Raw genomic sequence first — 17,702 nt, forward strand, 5'->3', positions numbered from 1 at the left:
GGGGGTGAGCTACAGTGCCACAGGGAATTTAGTCAAAAGCGATGCGGAGATGAAAGCAGTATGTCATGAGAAAACATTGGAGGAAAATTTGCAGTCATCAGCGTGGAAAGGGGCGCATGGGGCTTTCTAACATGACATCCATCTGGAATGTAAAGCAGAGTCCACCCGTCAGTGGCTGCAGCAGACAAATGTGAAGGTTCTGGAGTGGCCACCACAGTGTCCTGACCTCATCATTAGACTTTTTTGGGGAGATCTTAAACGTGCAGTTCGCGCTCAACAACCAAAGAATTTACAGGCGCTGGACTTACCAAGTGGAAGGGGCAGCTGTGCCACATGAGGAAATAAAAAGGAGCTCATTCAAAACCATCATAAATACTAAAGCGGGCAATACACAATGTCACCTATTGGAGGATTTTGAGCATATGAGAAACGTCCTAAAAACTTTAACAAAGTGCGTAACATGCATCCATGACATTCAGCTTCTCCACACCTCAGATATTACCAGCAATTACCCGGTATCTGCATTGTATTACACAGAGGGAGCAGATGTCCAAATTCAGCTGCTCCTGTGTCCAAGACAATTGTAGATAGTCTGTGAGTTTCATTAAAGTGACATTAAACCCTCAGATTCTTTAACATAAAACAACACTGTAATGTGCGCCTTACTGTAATCCATGGTTGTTTCCATTCTCTTTGCTGCTCTTCCTTTTAAATCCGTATCTCTTCTCATGCTGGGGGAGAACTTCTGTTTTGCAGCAGACTGCCTTGTCTCTGGAATGGATACACGGTGTCTGTGTGTAGGTTCACAACCTGAGCCAGCACTACAGGAAGTGGCACTCAGCTGCAAAGGGAAGTTCTCCCCAAGCATGAGAAGACATGAGGATTTAAAAAGGAAGAGCAGCAAAGAGAAGGGAAACAACCATGGATTACAGTAAGGCGCACATTACAGTATTGTTTTATGTTAAAGAATCTGAGGGTTTAATGTCACTTTAAGTAAATACAATGTAACACAATGTCATGTATTGTTTTATTGTATTTGAATGTAGATAAAGGGGTATGACCTCCGATCTATATTGTTTTATCTAGGGCAGCATTTCTCTACCTTCTTTTAGTTGCAGCACCCTTTAAAAGTCTCCAAAAATCTCAAGATACCCCAATTTATAGTGATACAAATGTAAATGTAAAAAAATTAAATATGGTTTCCCCCAAAATCTGTAACAAATTCTTATCCTGGAATGGAGTTCTGGTATGGATTTTAAGGGGGGATCCTATGCAACAAAAATAAACAACTCTACACATAGAGTTCCCCAGTAGCCCCCTTTACATCAGGAGCCCCTTCCCCTTCACTTCAGAAGCCCCTCCCCTTCATGTCAGAGTCCCCCCTACACATCAGAAGGTATCCCCCACTTTCACATCAGGAGCCCATCTTTCAATCCTCCTCACAGTATGGCTAAGGTAGCATTGCAGGGGGCAGGAATGGATGGGAGTCCTTCTGATGCTCGGGAAGGTGCTGGCTGTAACACCCCAAACCCCCCCCCCGAGTAGCAGCATGTATTTCCATGGTGCTGCTGGTGGCCGGCTCATCTGCACCATGGAAATGCATGACACTGTGTGAAAATTTGAAGGCACCCCAACAAAGCCAAAAGGCGCAACAGTGTGCCCCGGCATCCTGCTTGAGAAAGGCTGGTCTAGGGGACTCAAATAAACCCGTCGGTATACTCACCTGATCCTGGGTCTGCTGGGCTGTTAGACTGGTCCACGCAGCCTCTTCTCCCCCAGGTGGTCTAAGCAACGGTGATGTCATCGCATCTTCTGCAGGTCCATTGACTTGCATTGGACCTGAGGACGCCAAGGAATATTGCATAGCAGAAGCAGTGGGAGATAGAGGTGAATGCTGTCTACTATGGGACCGAGGATTGGGTGAGTGTACCTGATTCATGTGAGCCACCCAAACATAGCAAGCACTTAACCCTTGCAGTGCTGGAGTAATGGTGCCGGGGGGGGTGTAAACTTATGAGCACAACTCTATAGAATCCTATCATCTCTCGTGCTGCAGTAAAAAGCCTTCATTATAAACAGTTATAAATAATACAGATGGATAATGTTTTATTAATCACACAGAGCAGAGAATAATAATAAAATATATATTTACAAGTTTCAAACGCCCCCCCGTACACTCCAACAGAGCCCCCGTTCACTCCCACAGAGCCAGCCGCCCCGTTCACTCCGACCCAAACCTTTACCCGGGAACTGGTTGGGAACACTCACAGTAGGTATCAAAGGCGGAGAAGATCTGCCTCTGCTCTCCGAAGTTTAGCTGAGCGCTCCTTTTCACAGACATCATCTTCACAAATTCCTCTTCCCGGATGCCTAGGGGGGGAGAAGAGATGTTTGCGTGTTATATGACGGCACAGGAGGCTCACCGACCAATGATCTGCAGTGCCTGGAGCGGAGCGCGGGGCTCCCTGGAACCAATAATTTTTCTTCTATTGATCACATACAAGTAAGAGGAGAGGAGACAGCGGGGCACCAGATCAGCAACACGCCAGGAGAACTACAAATCACATTCCGTAGGTTTATATAGTCAGTGACATCATATCTGCTTCTACCATCACAGATCGGAAAGTCTCCTAAAATAATTTGATGCTAGCATGTGACAAGTTCAAGAGTAACAAATCACATACATGGAAACAGTTGTACATGACATATTTAAATGTGACCTCCGTCCTTCCCTTTGGCCTCGTATCTGACCTCCGTCCTCCCATTCAGCCTCGTATCTGACCTCCGTCCTTCCCTTCAGCCTCGAATCTGACCTCCGTCCTTCCCTTTGGCCTCGTATCTGACCTCCGTCCTCCCATTCAGCCTCGTATTTGACCTCCGTCCTTCCCTTCAGCCTCGAATCTGACCTCCGTCCTTCCCTTTGGCCTCGTATCTGACCTCCGTCCTCCCATTCAGCCTCGTATCTGACCTCCGTCCTTCCCTACAGCCTCGTATCTGACCTCCGTCCTTCCCTACAGCCTCGTATCTGACCTCCGTCCTTCCCTACAGCCTCGTATCTGACCTCCGTCCTTCCCTACAGCCTCGTATCTGACCTCCGTCCTTCCCTACAGCCTCGTATCTGACCTCCGTCCTTCCCTACAGCCTCGTATCTGACCTCCGTCCTTCCCTACAGCCTATTATCTGACCTCCGTCCTTCCCTACAGCCTATTATCTGACCTCCGTCCTTCCCGACAGCCTATTATCTGACCTCCGTCCTCCCCTTCAGTCTTCTATCTGACCTCCATCCTCCTCTTCAGTCTTCTATCTGACCTCCGTCCTTCCCTTCAGGTCTTGCACAGTTGTACCGGCTCCTCTCCTGGACTGAAATGGCTTCCTCTGATATCACTGCACACTGGGAGCTTCTCACAATGTGCATTAGAAGCTGCAGCAAGCCGGATAGAGCTCCGCCTCATTTCGTGGCTGGATTACATTCAGCATCATCTAGCTCTTTCCTACCCAGCTGGACTGTCCCTGGCCAACCTCGGCGGACAGGAGGCTTAAGTTCGGCTTTAAAAAAATGTGTAATTGATAATGCCTTTAGCCACTTTAGGACCCCTGTATTTATATACACATCCTCATCCTGAAGTGGTTGTACCAAGATCGAGGCTGCTACTGTAACCATGATCTTGGAATCCTTTTTTTTTTGAGCGGTGCTCTCAGTGCTTCCTGCTTCAGAGATGTCAGAAGGCGGCTGAAGTTCCTGTTACACATTCCTGTGCTTGATCATCTGTATTGGAAGGCAGGGGAGACATGAAAGGTCTAATAGACCCCAGATGTCTGCATAAAGAGAACCTGTCGTCACCTCCAAACGCTGTCACATAGGGAGCTTGATAGCAATAAACCCCGCCGCCCCCGACATCTGCATGCGAATAAACACACACACGTAGGGCATGCACGTGTACGTAAACGACAATCTCACCGCACATGTCAGGTATCATTGTGAACGTTGGAGTGAGAGACGTGGTACTTACCCCCAGACTTGGATGATAACATGGAATCAACTTCCAGCTGAAAGAGCAATAACACCGTCACTATGAGTCTATACCGAGAAAACTTCTATAATAATAATGTGATATTAAAGGGAGAACTATAGGGTTAAGTCTTTTCCCCATAGTTCTCCTTAGGGTAACGGAAGGACACAAACTAGCGTCCTCCCATCACCCTAGGCTCAGTATACCGCGAGCTGTATGTCGCGGTAAACCGAGACGCCGCAGCTGAAGCGGATCCCGACAATTATGTCTGGATCCGCCCAGCTTCGTGAGTGACAGCTGGCTCCGCCTATCTAGAGGCAGAGCCAGCTGTACCCGCCCCCTCCCCCATCCGTTTCTCCAGTCAGCGCTGGAGGATCGGAGCGGGGAGGGGGGAATCCAGCCACTCCCCTATCACGGCAGAGAGCCGTGACAGGATCGAGAGGTGAGCGAACGCCGGTATGTGTTCGCTCACCTCCCGATCTACTGAGCCGACCTGTGACAGTCTCATTGTCACAGGTCGGCTAGAACTATGAGGTGAGTGAAAAGCACCCCCCTCATAGTTCTCCTTAGTGCTTCGTATGAAATGTTTATCGGGAAGAGGAGACTGAGTACACATAACAGAAAATCAGACAAAACGTGATTTTATAAACATTAGAAGTAAATGAAATTGCTGAGAAACTTAGTACACAAACCTCTAGTGACATCTTGTGGCTGAATAAGACAATTACAACTCGGAGAAAATGTGACCCCACAATTACTGAAATCTCTTATAATCTGTAACATGTTCATGGCATTTACAATATGATTACATCTTCAGCTATTAGTAATGGAATCCCTGGTGACTTCCAAATCTAGAGGGGTAATTAAACTTTCCCAGGCGAATTTGGGAAAACGGAATTACCACCATCAACCTGCCCCCTCTCCCCCTTCGCTGCTGCTCGAACCTTTAACCGAATGCTCCCTTCCCTCCGTGGCTGACAGGGTACCATCCACACTCCGTACGCAGCAGCGCAGCCCTGCACATGGAATTTCAAATTGGCGAGCACTCGTTGGTCAGCACAGTCACCTGACCTGAGAAGTGCTTCTGACCGCGCTGACCAAAAAGGGAAGCACTTCTCATTGGTCACCGCAGTGAGTGCTCGCCACTTGCGAATGAAATTCAAAATACCGAGGGCAGGGCTGCGCTGCGGTGTACGGGGTATGGATGGTACACCTGCACCAGCGGAGGGGAGGTAGCATTCACCCCAAGGTAAGTATAGCGGCGGGGGGAGGGCAAGATGGGAGGGGTTAATTCCATTTTCCCAAATTCGCCTGGGAAAATGGAACTACCCTTTAAGTGATCCCCTTTATAAGCTATTAGTTATTATAAAGAAACTTTACCCACCAATCTGTCTCCGGCTACTTTCAAGGCGTGCTAATAGTCAAGGTTGTCTGTGCGCTTGTTTCAGCTCTCAACCAAACTTTCAAACCCTCAAATGGTTGACGTCATAGCTGATCACATGTGCAGCACCATGGCAACCGCAATCCAAATAGAGGTTATGATGGCGCCTTCACCGGCAGTAAGGCAGGGGTGGGCAGCTCAGGCCCTCCAGCTGTGCTTGAACTATAAAACCCATCCCGTCTCTTCCCCCCCTGCTGTAGAGGGTGCAGCACAAGCTTTCCAAATTCCTTGATCCCTTTATCAAGCTGTAATGATCGCTCCATGCAGCCTGATGGAGGGATCTAAGGAATCTGGAAATCTTGTGTCTTTAATAATTGAAGAAAGCCAATAAAGAGGATCACTTCACCCTGGCAGTGAAGGGGTGTATACAGACTGGTACTCAAGGGGTTAAGTAAGACGAAAAATGTCTACAAGACAGCGACATGAATTACCTTGGAGGGTTTATAGCCGAACAACATGACGACGGCAACCTTGAAGTCTTCTCTACTCAGATATCCTTTCCGGCCGACATCACAAGCTGCAAATACCTGGAAAAAAACACAAAATACTGAGAGACTTCCGAAACTACAACCCCCATCATCAACACCGAGCGAGCAATACTCACCGATACGGCTCTGACATATACTACAGTGCTGTACAGAGAACAATGAACCAGTCACATCAGTCTCTGCGCCAGAGGAGCTTACACTCTAATGCAGAAATGCACTGGTTGTAGTGGGACTACAAATCCCAGCAATACATTTATACAGCAATGCAGAACAGTATATGAACTGGACTCTGGGCTTAGTAACGCGCTGGATTCTAGACTTAGTAATGCAGTGGACTCTGATGTTAGTAACGCAGTGGATTCTGGACTTAGTAACGCACTACCCCACAGTCACATCGGTTTCTGTACAGAGGAGCTTACACTCTAATGTCCCCCCCAGTCACACACTATTATTATTAGTTATGCACTGATACCAGTATTGAGTACCCTGCACAGCCACCAGGCTGGCACCCCTGAGCAGCACAGAGTATGTAGCTTCCTATTATTATGCATTGCTGTGTTTTGTAGTCCTCTATGGCTTGGGGTCAGTGGCAGAACTACCAGGGGCACAGCTGGCACTGGGCCCCGGTGCTCCACCACTGTCCAAAAATCATTGGCCTGTATTGTTTTAGGAAAACTGTCAAATGACACACAAAAAAGAAGAAAAAAAAAAAAAGGTATCGATAATCGGTATCGGCTGCATCCCTTATTATTATACATGTATATAGCTCTGACATATACCACAGTGCTGTACAGAGAACACTGAGCCAGTCACATCAGTCTCTGCGCCAGAGGAGCTTACACTCTAATGCACCCCCCACAGTCACATCTGTCTCTGCGCCAGAGGAGCTTACACTCTAATGTCCCCCCCACAGTCACATCTGTCTCTGCGCCAGAGGAGCTTACACTCTAATGTCCCCCCCACAGGCAGACACTATTTTTATACATTTATATAGCGCTGACATATACCGCAGTGCTGTAAGGCGATCACTGCACAGCACTGCTGTGTATGTCAGCGCTATATGAATGTATTACAGTAATAAATAATAGTGGGGCACATTAGAGTGTTAGCTCCTCTGGTGCAGTGACTGATCTGAATAGCTCTGTACAGCGCTGCAGTATAGGTCAGTCGCATAGCGGTGTCGGGCTCATACCGATCGGAATCTCTCGCTGTCTCCTTGCACTGACATGGCGTTGGAAAGAACTCTCGGCTGTGAGAACGCGTCACCATGACAACCAGACTTCCAAAACTGCCGCCTACAGCCCGAGATGACTCCGGATTGGTTAAATTGTACAGACGTCAAATAGGCTCGATCGTCTATTGGCTGTGGAAAAAAGAAGGTATAACCCGCCCTCTTCCCCATTTGCTGGTCACGTGATGCTAGAAGGCCGCTGTAGAGCGAATACCGCGCTGTCTAAAATGACCAGAATCGTCGGGAAGGGAAGAGTCTGTGAATGTGCCCCTCCTCTGCTATTGTGAACGCCATATAGATACTTGGCGCCCAGCAAGGGAGTATAGTTGTTAGTATTGGTAGTCGGGTTCTGACGTTGTATGGTGCGCCAAATAGTGACGTCAGTACACAGCGACCCAAGTGGAGCAGAATGAGCAGGTGACAACTGGGAGAGCAGACTGATACAATGTAACACTGAGAGATAGGGATGGAGCAGACACTGATATAGTGTAACACTGAGAGATCGATAGGGGGTGGAGCAGACACTTATACAATGTAACACTGTGGGATAGATAGGGGTGAAGCAGGCACTGACACAATGTGACACTGAGGGGATAGATAGGGATTGAGCAGACACTGATACAATGTAACAGTGAGAGCTAGATAGGGGTGGAGCAGACACTGATACAATGTGACACTGGGGGATAGATAGGGGGTGGAGCAGACACTGATACAATGTAACACTGAGGGATAGATAGGGGGTGGAGCAGACACTGATACAATGTAACACTGAGGGATAGATAGGGGGTGGAGCAGACACTGATACAATGTAACACTGGGGGATAGATAGGGGTGGAGCAGACACTGATACAATGTCACGTTTGTTAGTGTAGACATCGTGTTGAATGTTTGATGATGATATTAGATTGTGGAGGGGATCATACAATGTCCTGTTGGGACTGATCTCAGTGGTGTGAGGTGGCAGTGCCGACTTCTCTTCCTCTGGGGTTCTGCTCAGAAGTCACATTTACATAACACACCAGGATGAGAGACATATAGATTTGGATAGAGTAAGGGAGGGATATATAACTCCTCTTAAAGGAGAACTATGAGGTGAGTGCTTTTCACTCACCTCATAGTTCTAGCCGACCTGTGACAATGAGACTGTCACATTGCCATTTGTGCCCAATTGAGGAGATTTCCCTTCACTTCCTGTCTATTAGCCACAACAGGAAGTGAGAGGAAATCCCTCCAAAGTGAGGGGAAGCCCCGGTGGTCAGCGGGGTCACCAGAGTCCCCATTGAAAGATTTTCCATCTAATCATCTTCTGATGGCAGCCCCAAATTTTTTATTTTCTTTCACTTTTAGGGCTTGTTCACACCAAGCGCGGAGCAGATCCAGAGCAGAGCGGGTGCAGAACGGATCAAAACTGCGTCCAATGTATTCCAATGGTATTTTGAGCTCCAGTTCACATCGCAGTGTGCCGATCCAGAGCAGGTGAAAAAACTGGCAAGCCCTATTTTACCTGCTCTGGAACGCATCAAAAACGCATGCAAGTGCCTGAAAGCCCATGTTAAACTTAAAAAAAAAAACGCGGGAAAAAACACATCAATAACGCGGCACAACCCACTGCACTGCGTGTGCAGAAACCTGACCGGATCTGCTCTGCATTTGGTGTGAACAAGGCCTTAGTGATAACATTCACCAGGCCAAAAGGAGAGGGTGAATCTCTCTAACGGGGACATAGAGGTAAAAACCTGACAAAGGGTCTAATTCCTCCCCACTCCATCCCAAACTAAAAATACTTATGGCTTCAGTTGCATGTTTGCAGATTTAATTAAAATAATCCCAGGTAACGCTGCCGTGGAGGTCCTTGTTCAGCCACTTCCTTTTCTAGGGTGACAACGCTCTGTCCCTGTATCCCAACTGTGCTCCTGCGTTGTCACTGTGATGGCGGCTACAAGTGGGCATTTCCACACACATTACACAGGCTTTGTCTGCTGTTGTCACCATCAGGAAACCCGCCCTGAGAAATGCCATGGCAGCCATCGCTGGGGTGCATGTGAACAGGAAGTGGCTGCAGGAGATCGGCAGCACTGAGATGTATGAAAGGATGAAAAATGGTTAAAAGAAGGATTTGACCTAAAACTTATCGGTTGAGCAAACTGACTCCACTTTATAAATCGTAGATCGCTATGACAAATGCTGAAGGTTGTTTGTTCATCAATGTGCAAAGATTTCCTTCTCCCCTCGTAGCCTCCATTGTGAGCCTCGGATACGAGATCCATTATACGTCTGCAGAGACTTTCCCCCGCAGTCCAGCAGCATATGGCGAGATGAAGCTCTTCCGCAGCCTCGTCCCGGTAGCATCCCTCGTGGCCGGACAGCCGGGAATCAGAGACGCAGACAGATGTTCACATTGTAGAGTCTGCAATGCCGTGCGAGCCGCTCCCCCTTCCCCCATGTTTCATGGCTATTGTGCCGGTTCTGGAAGAATTTACTTTCTATGCAGAAAATGTCTCCGGCCTCCAATCCGCCACGATCCTCATTATTGGTGACTGACAAAAACAGGAGAGAAGCTGCTCAGGAACCCGACGAGACGACTTTTATTTCTCATTTACATTTCAACTTTATTGCCTTTTTTTTCCTCTTAGGAACCTGCACACATTTCTCTCTTTTTGTACCTCTGACCTCCGTCGTCCCCTTCAGTCTTCTATCTGACCTCTGTCCTTCCCTTCAGACTGCGTTTTCCTCACTGCCTGATTATCCCTGACCCCACCCGTTTTTAGTTCTGTTAAGGTGCCCATACACTGCACGATTATCGTACGATAATCGTATGCGATCGGGTTTTCGTACGATAATCGAGCAGTGTGAACGGAGACGTGCGATCGTTTCTACTGTACGGTCGCACGTCTTCTGTCGAACCAGCATGTTCGAAAACCAGCCGGGAATCGTACGATTCTCGGCTGGTTAGAACGGTGCTCGGAAGACAAATGCTGAACGGGCCGGTGTGCGCACGCGCACACTGCCCGTTCAGCATTGCGGTCATCGGAAGCCCGCCCCTCAGGGGGGCGGGCTTGCGATGATCGAGAGTGCGATCTGCCTGTCCAAGATAGGCAGATCGTACGTTTTTTTAATCCCTTTACAACCATCGCAAGACTAAAGTCTTGCGATGGTTGTAGAGTGTATGGCCACCTTTAGGCTCAGCATCACATGTGGGCGGTCTACATGCAAATACATCCTGACTAGGAATGCCCACTCCTCCAGGCTGACATCCACCATCAAGATATTTTGATAAGGCCAACTGCTCATATCAGGGGTGAGGACTCTTCAGAGAAGTACGGAGGCTGGGTGCTGTGATGTTTTCAGGAAGCTATGTACAGCCCCCTGCCGGCCCCTCCCACCAGCCATGATCTGCCTGCCTTCATAGGGAAGCACTAAGACCTAGTTATAACATCACTGCGTCCAAAATAATTGCGGGAATTTATCTAAAGTGGAGTAGACAGAATGTGGAGCACCTGCCTATGGCAACCAATCAGCTTCTAGCTTTCATTTTCAAAGCTTAACTGAACAAACTGCAGAGAGAAGCCAGTTGGTTACTATGGGCTACTGCTACAGATTCTGTTCGCTCCAGTCTTCATCAATTCCCCATTAGGTATGTAATGAAAATGGATAAAAAGGAGACTGAGTAAATGCTTCATCTTCCCCACAGCAGACTGATGTCACCTCAGTCTAAGCAAAGTCACTGACTGGAGCTGAGGGGCCGGCTGTTCAATGATAAAAGGTGGAGCTGTTCTGAAAATTGATACTTTTACTTTATCTTGTATGAAAGTTATATATGTAGACTTGTAAAGTTACTGACAGGTCCTCTTTAGGGCCCCTCTCTTTATCCTCAAATGACGGCTAATTTAGAACATTGGTGTAGAAAAGTGACGTCAGGTGCTCATTTTTCACGCAAGTCTGGCAATGGTCGCCGCCATGATTATGAATCTTATGCTGAGCTTGTCACATAACGGTTTTTGTGTTTCCTCCTCCTATATACTCATGCGTCGTCGTTTCCTGTCTGTGTCACAGGAGCTCTGGATCCCAGCAGAGCAGCCACGGCAAATGGACGTTGTCCAGCAGTGACGACGAGTCAGAAGACACCAAAGAACCACCTACCTCCTTACCGGTGAGCAGAGGCAGCGCGGTTCCCCCTCCTCCGTTCCCGTGCTCCAAAGCCAGGAAAGAATCTTACAAGAGGAAGTCAAATCCGGTAAAGTTTGAGGAGGCGGCGGCAGGTAAAGAGCCATCGCCGGCCAAAAAACAGAAATCGGACAAAGAGGGCGCGGGGTGGTGCCTCTCCAGCAGTGATGAGGACCCTGAGCCGAGGAAGGTGCAGAAGAAGGTGAAAGCGCCGCCACCTCAAAAACTGGAGGTGCCGAGACCGGATAAGAGCCGCAGCCCCACCCCCACCAAAAATGAGAAATACAAGACTCCCAGTGACTCTCAGGACCCCTGGGACGTCCTACAGGCCGGAGAACCGTTCCGATTCTACCTGACCAAAGTCACCGGCATCAAACCCAAGTACAACGCCGGTGCCCTTCATATTAAGGGTGAGTCACCATGACTGGTTAAATACCAACTCCAATTTTAGGGTGAGGAAGAGTTGACATTTCTATCGGGTTTTAATTTTTGACTGTGACACTCTAACAGAGAGATATCCCTTCACTTCCTGTCCCTTTGACACATACAAGAAATGAAAGGAGCAGTTGTCACCAGGACAGGAAGACCCAAAAAAGCGATATAAGCGTTGTGTGAGGTTGTCACGTAGGTGGTGTGAAAACCGGAACCGAATAAGTGTCTCTGCGCGTCATTCCTGCCACTAGATGGAGCCGAGGATCATAGGAAATTCTTATGCTCCTCGGCTCCATCTAGTGGTGGGAATTGCTGTGCGAATGGCATTCTCCCATCAAATAGCCGCGCAAAAGATTTATAAATCGTCCCGTATTTGTCTTTACGTGGGACCAGTATGAAGCAAAGAACCCATTTAGGAAAGGTATCACCACAGCCCATTTTTCTCATAGTTGCCCACAGAAATTTCTATCAAATCATCTCAAACAGCTTTTGTGATGTCCATAGACCAGTGCGCACTGACTGGATGTACATTAATTAGTGATTTGCAGAATCTCCTCATTTAAATTTCCTGTTTTTTTTTCCCAGACTAAAATTCATTTTTAATCTAAACACCATTTGTCTCGGCAGATATTCTGTCTCCTTTGTTCGGGACGTTGGTGTCTTCTGTGCAGGTACGACACCCCTGTATACCGCAGTACACTTTACTATATTCTGATGATCAGTTTCTGCCGCCTGTTAGCTGATCAGATGCTGGACAGCCGTGCATCTGGTGTGAGGGACCCAGCGGCGCTTGGGCTGATGTCTGGAGTTGTGCTGCTGGCACAACTTCTAAAGAAGATATGATTGTTGGATGAGTCAGGAGAGGAAGTGCAATGAATTCCTGAAGCGGAGTTATGACAGCGAAATCCAGTTCACACAAGAAGTTCTGCTGTCCAGCTAATTACAGGGCGCTAATATAAAGACAGATTGTGGGTGCGTATGCAAGCTGTGTTTATCTGGAGCTTATCCCCTAAAGCAGGGGTGGGCAACTCAGGCCCTCCAGCTGTGCTTTAACTACAATTCCCAGCATGCCTCTGCCCCTGGCAGTCATGCCTGGAGCTGTCAGTCTTGCAATGCCTCATGGGACTTGTAGTTCCACAAGAGCTGGAGTTGCCCTCCCCTGTCCTAAAGTGTAGGAGCAGACAGTTTCCTGTCTGTTGTACAGGATGAATACTGAATTGCTTAAAGGAGAACTATGGGGTCAGGGCTTTTCCTCATAGTTCTCCTTAGGGTAACGGGAGGACACAAACTAGCGTCCTCCCGTCACCCTAAGTTCAGTATATAGAGAGCTACAGCTCCCTGTATACTGCGTGAGTGACAGCTGGCTCTGCCTATCTAGAGGCAGAGCCAGCTGTACCCTCCCCCGTCCGTTCCGCCAGTCAGCGCTGGTGGATCGGAGCGGGGAGGGGGGAATCCATCCCCTCCCCTGTCACGGCAGAGAGCCGTGACACGATCGAGAAGTGAGCGTACGCCGGTATGTGTTCGCTCACCTCTTGATCTACTGAAAAGCACTCACCTCATAGTTCTCCTTTCAAAACCTTTCCTGGTAGTATGAATTCACAGTAATGTACAGTATTCAGCAGTCAGTGAAATGTATAGTACAGTGTACATAGTTCAGCAGTCTGGGGAATGCCGTGTCCACCACGGTGTACATAGTTCAGCAGTCTGGGGAATGCCGTGTCCACCACGGTGTACATAGTTCAGCAGTCTGGGGAATGCCGTGTCCACCACGGTGTACATAGTTCGGCGGTTTTGGGAATGAAATTCAGTTTAGTGTAAACGGAGTGACCATTCTAGTTTTAGCACACGTGCAGAATTTACACATTGCAGCCGGCCAACATAGGTCTGTTCACTGACCTTCACTGTACAATAGAATTGTTATATATATATATAGATCATTGAGCTGAACATTTATCAACCCGTGTCCGTGCTTCCTCACTATTTTCTTTTTTTTTTAATAGTTTAACTACTGCATAAATATCCCCTGGCTAGTGAAACAGTATCCAGAGGAATTCCGGTGAGTGGCAACTTATATTATCTTGTGGTTGCTCAGACATAAGATGTCCTCATTATAATATGATTGTACAATCTCTTTACAATCTGCGTTATGTAGTTTATGTAGCTATGTAGTTTAAAGGTCCTACCTGAACAATGCGTTTAGTTCATATTCAGTCAGTCTGACGCTTGTTCTCTGTATTTGTTGTCTAAAACCTAAAGATTGTACAGTCCGATGACAAGTCTTTAGCTGCCGTTCACTGTACATGGCGGTTTTGGAATTTATTTTATCCGCTTAACGGTCCACAGTAATGTGGCATTTACTGTTTTAAATGTTTCCTGGTTTTATAGTGACAGTAAACTCAGGAATTAAATCTTAAAAAGACAGTCAGGTACCTTATCTATGAATAACAATGTATCTTATTTGTGTATCACTCGGCTGTAGATCCTCCAATCATCTCTGAATTGGTGCTGACACTGTCCTTCCTTCTGGAGGGGGGCTACGTCTGTTCCCCATGGTCCCTGTGTGTGTTGTAAAGTCGTCACCGCTCCAAGCTCCCCCCCCCCTCCCCGCCCCCGGGATGGACTACAATCTCATGTTTAGTTTACTGATTTGTATTGACATTGTAGTCCATTCCGGGGGAGGAGCTTGGAGCGGTGACTACTTTACAACACACACAGGGACCATGGGGAACAGACGTAGCCCCCCTCCAGGAGGAAGGACAGTGTCGGAGATGATTGGAGGATCTACAGCCGAGTGATACACAAATAAGATACATTGTTGTTCATAGCTGAATGTATTTTGTAGGTGTATCTCCTGCGTTCAGTGTCACTTTAGTCTATATACGAATGTATAGTGGGAGCACCTGCCCTTGAATAGTTTTTTGGGGTTGGGAACCCCTCATGAATATATACTGTATATTTATTTCTCAGGATCCCACTGTTTTCATTGTTATATACACATTATCAAGGCAGTACAATGCTGGAGGGAATCTGGCAAGCTAGAAATATATGAGCTGCCAATGCTAACTTATTTTTCAAAGGTGCAGGCCTTGGGGCTGTCATCCTCATCCTTGCTTTACGCCGCACCAATTCAGAGACGATCGGAGGATCTACAGCCGAGTGATACACAAATAAGATACATTGTTGTTAATAGTTTATATACTTGAATCTTTTTTTAAAGATTTAACTCCTGAGTTTAGTGTCTCTTTAAGCAACCATAAAATCAGTATTGGAATGCAGGTCAACCAAAGCCAATGAACTGCAAATCAAAAAGCATTTTGGATTGATTTTCATCATAGCCTTGAACATGTGATTGCTGAGCATTGTGAACAGATTACTGCGGACTGTTCGGTCTCCTGCTGTCATTCATTTCTTCGAGAGCTGATGGAGAATTGTTACAAATTGTTACATCATTATAGTATGGTAGATGTAAATTTGGTACCTTCCTACTTCTAGGAATAAACCATTACTGATCGTCCACGGGGAGAAACAGGAATCTAAAGCACGTCTACACGAGGAAGCCCACCCGTATGAAAACATCCGTCTGTGTCAGGTATTTAGAACGTGAATCCTTGTATTTATTGCTGCTTATAGAGATTCGCAATATGATTATTTTACTTTTTCTCTATCACCCATTGAGGGACACAGCTCTGAAGAATGTGATACGCAGGGTTATGTCGCTGCCTGTGTATCAGATTCTTCAGAGGTCCCTCAGTGGACTCCGAGAAAAGGATTTTACGGTAAGAACAAAATGCTATTTTTACCACACACAGACACACGCGCACACACACGCACACAGACACACACGCGCACACAGACACGCACACAGACACACGCACACAGACACACGCACACAGACACACACACACACACACACACACACACACACACACACACACACACAAAGACACACGCACACAGACACACGCACACACGCACACACACGCACACACACACACAGACACACCCACAGACACACCCACAGACACACCCACCCACACACGCACAGACACACGCACAGACACACGCACAGACACACGCACACACACACGCACAGACGCACACACAGACACACACACAGACACACACACAGACACACGCAGACACACGCAGACACACACAGACACACACAGACACACACACACACACCGACACACACACACACACACACACACACACAGACACACGCAGACACACGCAGACACACACAGACACACACAGACACACACACACACACCGACACACACACACACACACACACACACACAGACACACGCAGACACACGCAGACACACACAGACACACACAGACACACACACACACACACAGACACACAGACACACACACAGACACACAGACACACAGACACACACACAGACACACGCAGACACACGCAGACACACACAGACACACACAGACACACACACACACACAGACACACACACACACAGACACACACACACACAGACACACACACACACACACACACAGACACACACACACACAGACACACACACACACACAGACACACACACAGACAGACACGCAGACACACACGCAGACAGACACACACACACACACACACGCAGACAGACACACACACACACGCAGACAGACACACACACACACACACACCATCCTTTGTCACCCTTCATTATTGTCTCTATTTTAAAATATAAAGTGTATACCGCGTGCCACAACAACCACCACCACTATCATCATCACCACCACCACCATCACCACATAACTAAGAGTTGTTGAAGTGAAGAAAAGTGCTAGGGATATAAACGTAAAAGCAACAAAACTATTAAACAAAAGCAGGTCAGCCACCGTAAAGTAAAACAATGCCACCCGGCAATAGAAGAGTCACACAGTCCATTCGGTGAATCATGCAATGTGTTTGTGTGTGTTGCAGTAAGGCAAACCATTCATTATTAAAAATTCCTTGATGTGTTGATGTCAGTCTGGAGGAGCGGGCGTTCATAGGCAGGTTGTATTTGTATGCAGATCACCCAAGTTAACACCCACATGTGCTGCTGAGCTGCCATTAATGAGAAAACTGAAATCCAATGAATGAAAGCTATGCGGCCAGGGACAGTCAGGCTGGGTAGGAAAGCGCAAGATGATACTGGATGTCCTCCAACCAGGAAAAGAGGCGGGCTGTATCTGAATTGCTGCAGATTCTACATTGTGAAAGCTCCCAGTGTGCAGTGATATCAGAGGAAGAGGAGCCGGTAAAACTGCACAAGACTGAAGGGGAGGACGGAGGTCAGATAGAAGACTGAAGGGGAGGACGGAGGTCAGATAGAAGACCGAAGGGAAGGACGGAGGTCAAATAGAAGACTGAAGGGGAGGACGGAGGTCAAATAGAATACTGAAGGGAAGGGCAGAGGTCAAATAGAAGACTGAAGGGAAGGACGGAGGTCAGATATGAGACTGAAGGGGAGGACGGAGGTCAGATATGAGACTGAAGGGGAGGGCGGAGGTCAGATATGAGACTGAAGGGGAGGACGGAGGTCAGATATGAGACTGAAGGGGAGGACGGAGGTCAGATAGAAGACTGAAGGGGAGGACGGAGATCAGATAGAAGACTGAAGGGAAGGATGGAGGTCTGATAGAAGACTGAAGGGAAGGACGGAGGTCAGATAGAAGACCGAAGGGAAGGACGGAGGTCAAATAGAATACTGAAGGGAAGGACGGAGGTCAGATAGAAGACTGAAGGGAGGACGGAGATCAGATAGAAGACTGAAGGGAAGGACGGAGGTCAGATAGAAGACTGAAGGGAAGGACGGAGGTCAGATAGAAGACTGAAGGGGAGGACGGAGGTCAGATAGAAGACTGAAGGGAAGAACGGAGGTCAGATATAAGACTGAAGGGGAGGACGGAGGTCAGATAGAAGA

The 17,702-nt window shown here is 47.6% G+C and overlaps 1 protein-coding gene and 1 pseudogene across 1 annotated transcript in view; one reads left to right on the plus strand and one right to left on the minus strand.

Annotated features, from left to right (window-relative positions):
- The window catches only part of EFCAB11 (EF-hand calcium binding domain 11), a 21,868-nt gene extending 14,690 nt beyond the window's left edge, over positions 1–7,178 (minus strand). The window contains exons 1-4 of the mRNA XM_018571067.1: positions 7,132–7,178; positions 5,883–5,978; positions 4,011–4,047; positions 2,269–2,370 (exon numbers count right to left, since the gene is read on the minus strand). Coding sequence (XP_018426569.1) covers positions 2,269–2,370; positions 4,011–4,047; positions 5,883–5,978; positions 7,132–7,167 — 271 coding nt within the window. The 5' untranslated portion in view covers positions 7,168–7,178. The remainder of the gene's footprint in view (positions 1–2,268; positions 2,371–4,010; positions 4,048–5,882; positions 5,979–7,131) is intronic.
- A 366-nt stretch (positions 7,179–7,544) lies between these two features.
- Positions 7,545–17,702, plus strand: part of LOC108799231 — an 11,954-nt pseudogene continuing 1,796 nt past the window's right edge.

This window comes from Nanorana parkeri, unplaced genomic scaffold, assembly GCF_000935625.1.
Source record: "Nanorana parkeri isolate BGI_ZX_2015 unplaced genomic scaffold, ASM93562v1 scaffold1664, whole genome shotgun sequence".
Classification (NCBI taxonomy): domain Eukaryota; kingdom Metazoa; phylum Chordata; class Amphibia; order Anura; family Dicroglossidae; genus Nanorana; species Nanorana parkeri.